The sequence below is a fragment of the Melozone crissalis genome, unplaced genomic scaffold (assembly GCF_028551555.1).
Source record: "Melozone crissalis strain CALT ecotype California unplaced genomic scaffold, PUWL_Pcris_2 ptg000006l_1, whole genome shotgun sequence".
Taxonomy (NCBI): Eukaryota; Metazoa; Chordata; class Aves; order Passeriformes; family Passerellidae; genus Melozone; species Melozone crissalis.
In genome coordinates, this window is record NW_026535784.1 from 30,293,606 (window position 1) to 30,308,726 (window position 15,121).

The 15,121-nt window shown below is 35.6% G+C and overlaps 1 protein-coding gene across 2 annotated transcripts in view; it reads left to right on the plus strand.

Annotated features, from left to right (window-relative positions):
* The window catches only part of GLRA3 (glycine receptor alpha 3), an 83,000-nt gene that overhangs the window by 40,688 nt on the left and 27,191 nt on the right, over window positions 1–15,121 (plus strand). For both annotated transcript variants that reach the window (XM_054295809.1, XM_054295810.1), the window contains exons 4-5: window positions 4,623–4,846; window positions 7,593–7,675. In XM_054295809.1, the coding sequence (XP_054151784.1) occupies window positions 4,623–4,846; window positions 7,593–7,675 (307 nt within the window). The remainder of the gene's footprint in view (window positions 1–4,622; window positions 4,847–7,592; window positions 7,676–15,121) is intronic.

Sequence of the window (15,121 nt, forward strand, 5' to 3'; positions counted from 1 at the left end):
AGCATAAGAGAATAGATGAACCATTTCGGTTCAGTCTAAATTTATTGAAAGTTAAGGAAGGATATTCTTGTCTTTAGATTTAAAATGTTTGCTCCCTCTCCTTTGATATAATAATAGAAAGCAACCAAGTAATAAATAAAGTCATAACACAAGTCCTTTGCATTATCAGTTTAAAGAAGTCCAACTTTTCATGTCTACTCTCACAGAACTGACTGCCCCATCCAGTCCTGAATCATCCTTCCCTGCACTTTCTTTTACATATCCTTTTGAATGGATAAGGCTGCACCATAAGTAATCTCACTAGTGATGGAACTCCAACAATTAAGCATGAGGAAATACAAGGCAATCCTTCAGAATACAAAAACTATATTTGCATTTCTCAAATGTGAGTGTGAATTTCACGGTTCTTCTCCTACTTTGATTTTGCAATGGCATTAGTAACCTGCATGGAAAATGACAACAATTTGAGTGGCTAACTTCAATTTAAAGTATTTGTGTTTCTGTACTAGAAATGTTTTCTCAAAGGGGTATTGAAATTGTTAGCTGAAAAATGTTTGGTCCTGTCTGAAATTTTCAGCTATGTAAAGGAAAACTAGAAAATTCCATCTATTTGGACAAAGTAATAGATTACCTAATATGTAGCCACAGTACTTATGAACAGTAAATAAATTTAAAATGGAAATATGTTATTACCACAAATTAGGCCATCCTGTCTAATTATACCAATCAAGGCAGCAATAAAAAGCATGTCAAATTGCAAGTTTTTCAGACACCAAGACAGTTCTTTTGGAAAATCTCAGAAGTAAAAATTAAAATTATCAATGTTTTCTTCTGCAGCAGTGAAAATGAGATTTCATTACAAGTGTCATAGTTAACTCACAAAGAAAAATTTTCTACAAGAGCAATATTTGTTATAGTGATATGTGTACTCTTAACAGTGTTGTTCCAAAGTCTGTAAGAACTTTTTCATATTGAAATTTTACAGTGAATTAAAATAAGTGAAGGAAGAATCCTTTGACTACATCATACAAAAGACAGGTCTAGATTTCACTTAGAAGTATATATTAGGCAAAATTATTATATTTGGAATAGCAACAGAGAGAGTTCTGTAGTTTATGCATGAAATTCTGAGGACTTGGTTCAAAGAAAGCATACAAAACTTATGAGAACAGGTGATATTCAATGTTTAAATGAGGGGCATATTTTGGAATCTCTCAGATCTAGAAGGATTCCACATGAAGTGCATATGAAAAAAGCTTTAAGGAAATAGTGAGAATTAGGAAATTAGTATCTTGAAGATTTGTGGAAAAATCTCAAAAAAGCTACAATCTGAATGTTGTGGTGATATAACTCTATCTGTACAATTATAATGAAGTAGAAATCAAAATATCCTCTAAGTGTTTCAGATTTTGCTGTGTGCTGGAAATTATTAATCAAAATGTTAATACCAAGGTCCGTAGTGGCCTGAGCCTTGGCATGGACAGCAAAGAGCAATTACCTGATCTCCAATTATTATTTTTATTTTATTGAGCCTTATGAAGCAGGTGAACAGTATGCTGACCCTCTAAGAAGGTTCACCTTGTGCTAAGGTTTTGAAGCATGGTGAAACAAGTGCAGACCCACGTCTCACTCTCGTTCTGTACAACCAGGGTACAGCAGCTGTTCAGACAATGGCAGCCTTGAGGTTACAGATGAGGCTGTGGAAGTCACCACAACTGAAATAATGATTTCTCCCTCCCCTCAAGGGACTGTTCTGTCACAGTTATTTGAATTAGGAGTCATCCTTTCAGGCAAATAGCACATGAGAACACTGAGCCTCTTGTAGGATAACAAATCAATTCAGGCAGTTTGATTCTGGTGTCTGTGTTTGCATCAAACAACCCTACTTGTTTAAAGTAGTTAGGCCTTGTGCTCATAATGTGTAATTATAAACTGAGATGATGAATACTTGTCCTTCATAAAATAGCAGTCAAATAGCAGCCTCTTTCCTTTGATAGATTAGGATATGTATTTAAGTGAGTAATGAGTGCCAATGACAGCGTTTTCAAGGGAGATAACAATGAAAAATATCTCCAGTTGCTTCAGTGAGAAGTTTAACCAGGACTTTTTTCATCTTAAAAGCTGGAAACAATTTAAACCAATAAACTTTACTCATTCTGACATACAGAATAACTTAATATAATTTTGAAAGGTTCACATCATTTGTTATTCTCCATTTTCCTTTTTCATTTGGCCTTCATGCTATGCATTTTTCACCTGTTCTGTCTCACACATGTGAGAAGACCTTTACTATAAAAATGATCCTGTCCATAAAGTCTTCATATTCTACTGAGAAAAGTAAAGTAAATAGACATACCTCAGGTTATATAATTTAAAATATAAAGTTTGGATTGGGTAGAAATACAAAGTCCTGAGAGCTGTAGTGCTCCCACCCCACTGCCCCAGGTTTAGAGCTGTTTCCTTCAGTGCAAGGATCGCACATGCTGGGAAAGGCAGTGGAGCCCTCATTGCCCCCACATCCTTCTTCCTCCTGTCCTTTTGATTTTATACAGCCAGCTGGAATGGACTCTGGTACTACATGATATTTGGGATGATATTGGGATGATATTTCATGCAAAGAAATAAGAATATTTCAGGGGTTATTATTCCCTTTTATTAGAAGACACCAAAATATAATTCTGTGAGCACTGAGGCACAAGCTTGTCTAAGAATTTTGTCTTACTTTGGAAACACACAGAAAATACAGGCTTGTTTTTACATCTGTATAGTACAAATCCCTGGCTCTGGTTTTACCACATCATGGTACTAATTATAAAAACACCAACAGGTTCTCGTAAGAACTTTTTATGACTTTTGAGGCTGTCCCTATCCATGATGAAAAAGAAAATGTCTTTCAGTCCTTTCCTGAAAGGAGCTGGGGTGTGTTTGTGTGTGTGTTTTTAACAAATTAATTAACAGTTTATTTCTTAAAATAAAGCAGCTGATTAACAATTTCAATGCATTTAATGTTGCATGCTTCCATTTGGTCAGAGAGCCTTTTTCCTGTGCTGGAAAGAATAATCTGAATTAATTTCATTTTTCAGGTGTAGTTTTCTACTTACCTTCTTTGTGCTAAAAATTGTTAAAGTTATGTTAACATAAAATTCTTTACTGGAACTTTCTCTATATGATTTACAAATATTGGCAAGTATTGGCAATACTTGGTAAGCATGTTTTTAGCATATTTGGCGATACTTACTTACTCAGTAAAGCTGAGTAATTAAATTGACCAAAACAGCAGGATGCTGAAGATATGAAAAACTTTCTCATGGATAAATGTTGCATATTGAGGTTCCTGATGTCCTTTATTATGTCTGTTGGCATGATTCTTCCCCATTACATGCCCCAAGTTTCCTAAGAGAAATAATAATAAAATGCTGCATTTTTAACCAACAATTTCTACACCAATGGGGTTTTAACTAGTTAGTCTAACCTATTAAAACTAGTCTCCATAGTGTTTGGCTAAATTTCATTTCTCAGCCCTGGACACCTAATTTCCCATTCTGACTAAAAAAGCCTTCTTGTTGAAATTAATTTTCATAATCTTTTTTAACCATAAAAAAGTGATTGATTTTTACTTCTGTTATATTCAGAAGTGTCATGTAAGGTCTGACATCTAGTTGCCATTTTCTCCCTGCAGCTAACCTATCTTTTTCTCTATTTTATTTTGATCTTTTTCATTAATGCTGTTCAAATAATGAGGAAAATCTTATTATGACCAATAAAAGTATAGTTCCTATGCCCTTATGTTCAGTCTCAGTTCTAAATGCAATGTAATAAGAAGCTATTATTCACCTTTATTTAAAACCAAGTATTTTCAGAGTGGCAAAGTTGTAAGAAAGTGGAGCCATAAATTCATTTCTGACAGGATGTATGTGCAAAATGACTTCCAGAAATTTGAAGTCATCTTTTCTATAAAAGTCCTCTTGATTAAGACAGGAATTTCTGTAGAAATTCAGGTGACTACACCAGTAGCTAATCTAATTTATTATAAAGACTTATAGGGTCTCTACCCTATTTGAAGAGAGGAGGAACATGGGCCCTCCTCAGACTGCTGTATGGCAAGCTACTGCTCACACAATATCCCGTAGGAAACTGAGGCACAGAAAGCCTGTGTGCTGGGTCTAAACCAAGTAAGGATCAAAGAGAGAGAAAAATAATAATTTAACTTCCCTTACAGTGGGACAGATTCTCACTGACAGAGAGAGGGAGAATGGGAATACCCCTGCCAGGGTTTGGGCAGAAAAAGGTAACACCATAAATCTCTTTTTATGCTTCTTATTTCAAATTCAAGACAAATTTGTGATAGAGTAGGTAGATAGATAAGGTAGAGTTATATGGAATTATATGAACTGTACATGGAGGTTGTATTTCCTTATCTTAGGATGTTTTTTGATTGCCCTGAAATGCATCTTTATTCTTATCCATTGTGTCCCCACTAATATAAATAGGTATCATTCTGGCATTCAGCTAAGTAATTCTTTTGTCGTCCACAGATGGACAGGGGATTACATGGCTAAGAAATGAAATAAAAGCTAAATCCCTATGCTTGATAAAGCTTTGCTTGTTTTCTCTTTTTTCAGGATTACCGAGTGAACATCTTTCTCCGTCAGAATTGGAATGATCCACGCCTTGCATACAGTGAATATCCAGATGACTCTTTAGATTTAGATCCATCTATGCTAGATTCCATTTGGAAGCCTGATCTGTTCTTTGCTAATGAAAAAGGTGCCAACTTTCATGAAGTTACAACAGATAATAAGTTGTTGCGGATTTTCAAGAATGGAAATGTACTTTATTCCATCAGGTGAGTCTTTAATTTAATGGGGTTTTTCCCAGATAGAAGCTCAAAAGTATAATTAGGATTTTCTAAAATGTATATTCAGTTGCTAGTCATGCAGAACTATTATTTGTGAGTTTTGAATGCAGAATTTTGTCAGTATTCATTGTTTATATTAAAATAGAAATTGATCATTCATTAGGCATGCACGCAGTAAAAGTAATAAGAAAAATTTCTTTCTCATTTTAAAGTACAGGTACTGAGCCTAGAGGAACTAGGACACTGCACAGAACAAATAATCCTGTAGTATTATAATCTGAGTTGGCCTATGTACAAGTTTCAAAGTCTGTGGCCTCCAATGTCATGACAATCCAATGTTACTTCTTTTCCCCCTTTCTGGACACTGCAGTTGCAATTCAACCTGAAAACATGACCCGTTTGAGGAAACATGACATTTATAGAGTAGTCATTTACTCATCTCTGAAGATGGAGAGAAAACTGGAAAGTAATTTTTTGAAAAGGTTTTAAGAAACTGAAAGCAGTAATCATAAGTATTGACAAAATCTAATTATCCCACTTCCCACCACTTTCATTTTAATAGAGACATCAGTAGGCATTTTACCACTGTCTTCAAAAAGCCAATCTAATGAGAAACACATTAGATGTAAGTGTGCTAATACTCCACTAGATTTGGTATTGAAGCAGTGACTCACGTCATGTGTGCAAAATGTTACTCTTTTCAAAATAAATATACTAGTGTCCACTCAGTGTTTTGCTTTGCATGCTTTTATGACACTGAATTAATGTGTAATTAGACTCTTTGAAGAGACATCGGGAATCTCTAAACGCTCCGAATTCTGGAGAAAAAGAAAACTTTATGAATTTCATTAATTGTATCAGTGGCAAGAATCTCCCCCTCCTTCCCTCCTTCCAGTGCCATTAGGCAGCACTTCCCAAAGCTTACACAAGGAGAAAAGGTTGGGTTAAAACTCTTATGAGGATTTCATATCCAAAAGGAGGTTAGTCTGCCACTCTGGGAACATAATCAATCTTCAGTGTCACAGCATGTATTCTGTCACTAGAAACAGATTCAAAGTAGATTGAAAGGATTCCTTCCCTGGATTCAAGTAGAAATAGATCTAAATCAATTATCTGCTGACTGTCTGAGTCAACTCAAAAGGCACTGGCTGTGGTTCCACTCTAATCAAATAACTCCCTGCCATGCCCTACTCCTTCCTAGTACGCATGCACACAGTATAGACCCCACCATTCAGCTGAAAGAAGTTTGTATTGCAAATTGAATACAATTTAGAGCAAGTTCATGGCCACATGAAATGGGGTGAAAAACCCCAAATGTGAGAAATAGTATCATATTAAATTATAAAGGCAAACATCAACTGTGCTGAAAGCAGACACCAGATAGTTCCTCCGTTTCTTATGAAGCCAGAAAGTTTATGTTGCCTTGATTTAATTAAGAGTTATAACAGTTTCTAAAACAGATTTAAAGTCATATCACTGGCATCTAGTTTAGTTATGTGCATTTGAGTAAGTTGACCTTCTGATAAGGGGAGATATGCTAATTGCTATTATGCTGATATTAAAAGAAAAAAAAAGTTTCTAAATTTGATTCTGTCTTTCATTCCCTAATTTCTCCTCATCTCTAATTGCATTGGGACAATACAGACAAAAAAATAATGGAGGGTAACAGTTTCCAGCTCAATGAAAGCTTAATATAAAATACTAAAATATTTACTGAAGCACAAATTAAAGTCCAGGTGCCTCTGAAATGACTTGCTGTGTTACCTACTAGCCAGAATTTGCCTTTGGAACTATTTTTAACAGCATGGGAATAGGGGATGGGTCTGACTTCCCTCTTCAGACTCTCCCCATGCAGCTCTATCACTGTTTGGCTAAACAGAAATTATAGCAACAATGAATCAAGAAGATTTGGTCACCAACAAAAAATCAGGTAAAAGAAATATACAGCCATACTTGCCAGCTACTGCTCTCTTCCCTTTAGCCCCAGTGCCAAAAACATCAATGGATACATAGGTGTAGCCAGGAAGGAAAACTTGTGCCTTTATCTCTTATAAATTCTTCTTTCTGATTCCTCAGAGAACTTTTACTCGAAAGATAAATTATTGTAAATAATGTATAAATTATTATAATAAATAAGAAATAAATTTTAACTTAAAATTTAAAAATGCCTCTTTGCCCATAATTTGCAAAGAATTTCACAGGAAGTATTTAGGACTAACACTGATGCACAGCTACAGTTCAAAATTGCAGCCATATTTTGGTTTACCATCAATATCATCAAATGTTTCTTTAAGCCTTTGTGTTGACATTTTAAGCACTTTATTTTAGGTCAGCAACACATAAAACTACTTTTCCACCATGACTGCTGGCATATGTTATGAAATTCTTGCAAATTTGGGTAAGTTTTATGCCAAGGGTTTGAAATACTGGAACTGTGAAGTAATTCTGCTGTAGCACAAAAAGGCACACTGCTGCTGCATTCCTTTAGACTTCTAATTAAGTTAGGCAGCCCTACTGAAAAATTTAGTTTTCTGGAGGTCTGTAAATTTATTTTCCATGCTGTCATACTAGGCTGAGTTAGATGAATTCAGCTAATTGACACCTTTTTTGAGAGCTTTCTACTGAAACATGTATTCTGTTTCTAATTGCTTCCATTGTATTTGCGCATTCTTCCCGCACAGTTCTATGGCTTTTTTGGGGGTATGTTTTTAATGGCTTTTTTGTGTCCTTTCAGATTGACTTTAATACTTTCCTGTCCAATGGATCTCAAAAATTTTCCAATGGATGTGCAAACATGTATAATGCAGCTGGAAAGCTGTAAGTTTGCGTAATGTATTATCCTATACATACTTTTGCAGAGATTACAACAGCTATACAGGAGGTAGGAAAACCCCTTGTGGTGGTACAAGAACAAATTTTCAAAATGAACCTTCTATTTTATCAATAGAATCTGTGAAGTATACATGATTTTGAGGATATGATGATAGGATATACATGATTTTCATACCTATTTGAACTGAAAATAGAGAGTTTTGTGTAAATCTGAAGTTACCATTAAACTCAGTGACAGTTTATGCAAATATTTCTGCACATAGGGTTTCACCATAAGTCTTTCTGCGTCCACACATGCAGGAGGTAAATAATAGGGAGAGCATAAAGGGAACATAAGAATAACTTAGAGAAGTGATGGATGGGGCTTTATGTGAAATCAAATTATTATACTTTAACATATAATATATTTTACTTATCATCTACCTTGACATCTTGTTACTTAAAAGAGGATGAAAAGTGTAAAGAAGCTATGCCATTTCAAGGCACAAACACACTCACAAAAGGAGAAATCACCTATTCTGTCGGATGCATTATATTCTCATTTTCCCTGTGATAAGAAGTATTTGTGAATTGCTGTTTTCCTTAAATTGAGAAGACTTTGAAAGAGAGCTATAGCAGAAAAACCCTCCTAATGATGCAAAGAACAAAAATAAAATAAAGTAAAGCATTCTTTGAAAGCTTCCAGCAATCTGAAGTTAGTGAAAATAAATGACAGGAGTAAGGAAAATTAAGAAGCATTCATCTAAAATATCTAGATTTACAGTTTTAGGGCAAATAAGTAAAATATTTCAAAAAATAAAAGAATTATAGAATGAACATATTGGATTATTTTAAATATATCATAGATCAGAAACACAACAAATATAATTTTATGAACATTTTTTTGAGTTTTTTTTTTTCTTTTACTGGAATAAAGCAGCACCTAGGGGAAGGGGAGGTAATTATCTATCAGTCAGTATGTCAGAACTGTTTGTTGTATGGTGTGCTATTTATAGACTATTGCAGGGTGAGTACAAAAGCCAGATCTATCTTTTATTACAATGGACAGATGGTAACATTATGAAGCAGCTTTTCAATATGAGGGCAACAGCTGAATCTGACAGCAGAAATTTTCTTGACTAAAATGGAGAGATAATTATTTGCTGCAAATGTCAAGGAATTTAGGACAATATTATATACCCAGGATTTGAGCAAAACTCCACAGCCAACCTGAGCAGACAATCCTACTGATAACTGGTATAATTAATGTGACTAAACAAAAGGTTACCAGGAGGCAGTTGCATCAGAGTACATGCACATGGCAGGTCTACCCACTAAATACAGTTATGCTTCAAAGAGGAAGTATCGTAGTGTTTGACTGAGCAAGCCAAATGTATCATTAAAAATGCTTTGAGAAGTTTTGGAGCTTTTGCTTTAACAGCTTCGTAAACTCAGCTGCATTTTTCCTCTCTTTCAGCTGTTGTGAGGATAGGTTACACAACAACTGAGCATTCTTGAACAAGCAGGCATCTGGTTTGCTTTAGAGAAACCTTGCAGGAGGCCACAGTTCCCACAAACTACACCACAGGGAACCAACATTTATTAGTTGAATGGCACTGTATTCTACTGTATTTTCCAGCAGAACACTTTTCACTGAAGTCTTGTTTTTAATCATTGAGTTCAGTGGGCGTAAATTCCCACATTCACATGGTAAGGAGAGGTTCTCACAAAAGAAGAGCTGAAGAAAATAAAGATGAGTGCTTCAAATTCTTTATTCACAAAGAAAGATCAAATTTGATTTCATAAGGAAGTTGCAAGTAATAAAGCTTTTCCCATATTGCCTTGTCTAATTCTATTTTACCTGTAACTTCAGACATCAAAAAACAACTATGGGAAAAGATGATGGCCTGAGGCAGAAAATTTTGCAGCATGTGGGAGCTCTGGATATGCTTACATGTCTGATAGCAGAATAACCAGTTAGGTTTGCAAGACCAAGGCAGCAGTTCCCTGAGATTATTTTGGGACAGATCCAAAACTGTTACAGACAGTGACCTAAGTCCCAAGATCCAAGACCTTTCAGAGCAGGAATTCACCTGTCCATAGCCAGTTTCTCTGTACAGGAAGGACAGGAAAGGAAATAAACAATTTAGAAATGTTACAAAAAATATCTACATGCTAGGAAGAAGAGTGATCAGGAAAAAAAAAAAAAGTAGTTTATATGAGAGTGAACTCTGATCAATTTCCAAAACTTAGGAAAGGATAAATGGTGAGCAGAAACACTCAAATTCCAGACTCTCTGGCTAAGAAAAGACATGTAGTTCTATTTAAAATTATAGAAGATAAAAGGAGGATGATGCATTTGGCATTTTCCCAGGCTTCACATCAAATCTCCCGAGGTAAGAACTGACATAACCCTGAGAGCCTGATTCCATCCAAGCATCTCTAATTTCTAGGCCACAGTGTCATACTCTGCTCTGGCTGTCTGCCTTGCATTTTTTGGTGCACAGTGAGACAATGTAAACAGGCGGATCAAAGCACTAACCCTAGTGGTTAATGCCTTGTCTGGGGAAGTGGAAGACATTTGGTTTCAAAACAGAAAACACAGTCCTCTCATGTCCTGAGTGAATGATCTGACCACCAGGCTATGTTATAGTCTGGTTTGCAGGAGCAAAACAGCAGCAGCTCTGCTTCCAGATGTTTCTTTTTGAAGTGGGGATCACTGCTGTTTTTTCCAAGTTGTGTAGGGCATTGTACATTATGAATTTACAAGGCCCATTTGTCTCACAGTTTCTGTAAACTGTGTCTGATCTTGCAAGACTTGCTTCAGAATATGTCACTGAGAAAATTAGAATCAATCACCTATCTTTTTTGACTCAGGTTACCACTGGGTTGCAAAGACTGACAATTATAACAGACAGATTATGGGGTTTTTTTCTCCTTTAAATAGTAATTTCTTTTAGTACTAGATACCTTCCTTCAGTATTGATATGGTTTCTCCATCATAGAAAAGTCTGAGAGAAAAAATCCTGTATAGCTTTTATTCCCAAATGATATCTTTATTTTTATCTGGCTCATGTAATGCTTTCTCCAAGGTCAGTCTGAGTAGCTGGATTTGCCCCTGGTAAAAGTACTTCATTAGATCATGAAGTGTCTGAAAAATATTTCAGTAGAAATGTCTTCTATTTTTAAAGGATTTATTTTACCAAATGATTTCTCAGCAGCTAGAATAGCTGCTTTTTTATCTTAGAAAGGGAACAAATGAAAATGCACATATGAAATAATCCCTTCTACAATTCTATGCCCTACACCAGGGCAGCCTATAGGCATGTGGGATAATTTTAGTTTTATTCTGCTTGAATAGGATACAAAGGAATGTCAACCAGATATGCATTTATTTCTGTGGCCTGTCTCCCCACAAAGAAATGTTTCTCTTTCATATACTAGAGCTTGTTGTCTTTCTTTTTTAAGTCTCTCTTTTACCTCACAGCATTCCTTTACTCATAAATTACAATTATAATTTTATGTGACATTTAATATCCCTGAATTTTCAAAGAATATTGAAAAGACTAAGTTACGAAAGAAAAAAGATTATGAAAAATGGCATAGGTAAGGTATGGAACACTTTCTTACCTCATAATTTTAATTTGATGTTGATTTTTAAATTAAACAATGACCCTTTTTTCCCCCTTCTGATTTATGGGTGCTTTTTAGTCTTTCTAAGCAATCATGCTCCTGTCTTGTGGATTGTTAAAGAAAATTTCCTTTGTACTACATTATTATTTGCACAATTTTTTCCCCCCAGCCTCTAATTTGGAGATTGTACAAGTGGAAATATGGGTATGCAGGCTGCAGCAGTACAAGTTAATGCATTACAGAAAAGTGTAATGTGCACATTTTTCCTTTTCCCACAACAGCACAAAGACAACATAGTAAAGATAAAATAACTGGAGCATATTTTTTATCTGCCAGGGAATTCTCAGGTCTCTACCTGAACGACAGAAATTACGGACACACGAGGCCAATGCCTGTCTGTGCCAGAAGGTGTAGAATCATACTGCTTCTCTCCTTTCCATTTCAGCAGCACAAAAATTATCAGCTGCTCAGGCTGTGATTTTTATTCTGCAGATGGGTGACTCAAACTATTGTGTCTATCTGAAGCGAGACAAGAGACACCACAACAAAGATCAGCATAGTTGTTGTCGTCAGCTCCTGCAGAATAAAAGGGCAGTAGGAACTGCACAACTGCTGCTGACATACAGAAACTAGAATAAAAGTGATAGCTGAACACCTATAGGCTTCAGCAAGAATAGTAGGTTTGAGAGATGTGCTAGACTGCTGAGCTGAAATGTTATTTTTTTCCAAAATTCAGGCTAAGAAGAATAACCTTATAACTCCCCAGGGAGAGATTCCTTCAGAACAACTTAGAGGGCAGTGCAAGGGGCAGACACTTTTCAAAGCAGCTCAGAAGTACATTAAATAAAATCCTGCCTTCTTGGAGCTCCAACAAAAATTTAGCCTTGAAATAAATCACAGCTCATTTCTGAAGCTAATATATTTAGTGCATAATATAGAAGAATTTGTTCTAACCTCAAGCCAAAGGTAGATTCCTTAGCTCTGTCATATCTTCCCCCTGCTACGTTGCTGGGAATTTAGGGCACAATTCAAATTTCTGTCATGCTCTTAGGAACAGCAATGTGCAGGCAGCCTGTCCTGGAGGCAAACTGATGGGATGCCCAAAAGAAGAGCAGTGGAATAACCCTAGTCAACATGACTGTAGTCCTTGCTTCAATTGGAGACCTAAAGAACTGATGGGTTTGGACCTGTACCTTACTAAAAATTAAAGAAATGAGAATGGAATTTAGATAAATCACTGGGATTTTAAAAAAATGTAGTTGAACTAAACTCTTTTGCAAAAAAGCCAGATACTCTGCTCAGTTCTTTCACATGCTGAACATGTGTCTGTTTATTGAACATGAGGAAAAGAGTTGGGTTTTAATACACCTGTAGGTACTTTAAAATTACACAAGGGAAGCACAGCCTTCCTGTAATGAAAAAGAATTAATAGAAAAATTTACTGGATATATTAATATTCAGCTGGATTAGAAGTTTCCTCATGGCTTGGAAAGGTGTGCTAAAGGAGGATGCAAATAAAAGCAAATAAAGCAAATAAAACTGCATCAGCAGATATGACAAAGGGATTATGTTGGGATTGCCAAGACAATGACAGTTCAAAGGTGAAGAGTCTCTAAAGGTACAGGGGAACTACTTGCCTTGAATAACATGTTTCTGTAATGGTGTAGTCCTTGGAGTCCTTGGAAGCAGAAGAGATTTAACAATTTAACACTTCAACAATTCTTCAAAACAAACTTGTTCATTATTTGCTGTTTTGTCTATAAGACAATGGGCTTTTAATGCCTACCACTGACACTGAATTAGCTAAAGTAAAATTTTTCTACTTTTAGCATGTAATTGATATAAACATCTTAGTTCCAATAAGTTCTATAGAGTAATGTGGACTGATGTGGGTTAAATGGGACTCCATGTATTTAAGGCATGCTTTATTCCTATACTTTCAAAATTGAATGAATGAAAAGTTGATATTTGTTATTAATGGTAGTGCAAAAAAATACAAAGATACAGTCTAATTCTTTCTTTCAGGAATCTCATATGAGTGTTGAAAACAACTCATCAACACTGTTTCAGAAAAGATAATTTTTTCTGGAAAAGATGAGTCAGACCAAGAAAAAAGTTTGGGTTTTCTTTCAAGACACTGTAGATGCCCTTGATACTTAGAAATATTTCAGTAGGATCACATTGTTTTTCCTGAAATTTTTCTGGAACCTTTAATTGAAAATGCTGAAAATTTTCACTCTAGCTAAACAATTTTCTGTGCTGTCTAAAGGCTAAAGTTACTATGTCTGTCTTGTCAACCATCTGCCAGGTTTTTTTTATAGATTACATCAACTAAATAAAATACCACTTAAATTCAATTTTATTTGATGTCCAGTTATTCAAACTCTTTCATCAACTATTCCAAATACAAGTCCTGACAACTAGTTTTCATCAATGCCCTGTCTCTTCCACCTTCTCCCTCTGTTAGTGTGACAGAATTTTACTTGCATTTTGTCACACTTATCACCTGTTTCAGAAAACATTGTTTTCTAAAATAATATTTCTGCAGACCAAATCCAAGTTCCCCAATTGTTTCAGGCCTTCTTCCCTTCTAGTATGTTATAAATGTTCCTTAGTTTGTCACATTCTTCTCAGGCCGAGCTCTTAGTCTGCTATTATGTGCTTCATTAGCTAATTACCTGGAATGACTTCAGGCTCCTGAAAATTACTTGTATGAGAGAACTGCACACAAAGGCTACAGTGCCATGCATTCACACAGTTCTTGAGTTTTCCTGAGAAATACTCCCCCTGGAAACGTTTTCTTCCTGGGATGATGTCTTTTTCATATAATTACCAACAATTTACTGCCTGCTTTTGCATTTTGCATGTGCAAGACCTTAGACTTTGGGTTAATAGAGTATTAATGTAACCTAACCAGCCCTATAACTCCTGAGCACCACTTTTCAAACATACCAAGGTTGTTTTTTCTATCCTTTTTTTTGTAGTTCCATGAGGATGCCATTTAGATTTTGTATAATTAGTGATACCTTTATAGAATCAAGTAAGAGTGAGTACTGCACAGTAGCCAGACAAAATGAAATACATTGTTAACTGCCCTCCTCTTCAGCCACAGAAGCTGGTGTTTGTCCTTTAAAACACAATTTAACAACTCTTCTTCCCTTCCCAGCCTTCATTCTTTCATGCCCTGCAAACTCAAACCCTAGTGCACTGCATTTCAGTGACAGAAACCTTTGATTTAGTTTAGTCTGGGCTGGTCCTGAAGAGCATGCTAGATTATAGCCTCCATTGCTTTCAGCACTTCATGTAGAATAAAAAGTTCACTTTTTGCACCAGTGAGCTGCACCCTCATATACTGCATAGTCTAGTGACTGACTGTCCTTTTTTCAGCAATAAAATTTATCCACTCAGAATTCCCTATGTAACACTGTACTTTCCAGCCTCTGGTAATAAGAATGTCTGGTACCAATTCATAAAAGTCACCAATACCACCTCATAGTCAAAAAAAAAAGCTTCTGGTTTAACGAGAGGCTTAAATATCATGCTGGGTTGCAGTCAATACCTTATAGGCCCTAAAGAGAAATCTCTTTTTCTTTATAACTGCTACTTATTTCAGTGTAGTTCCTACAAGTTGCATAATATCTCTAACAATATAAATGACACATATAGCTCAAGTTTGCACAGGTGGCCACACATCATTCAGAATAAAGCACTCCTATTTCAAGACACACTTTACTGCTCCATTTGCACAGTGATAACCATGTAATGGAACACAACTTCCCATATTTTTTATCTCATAGACCATTTGGAAAATACACACAG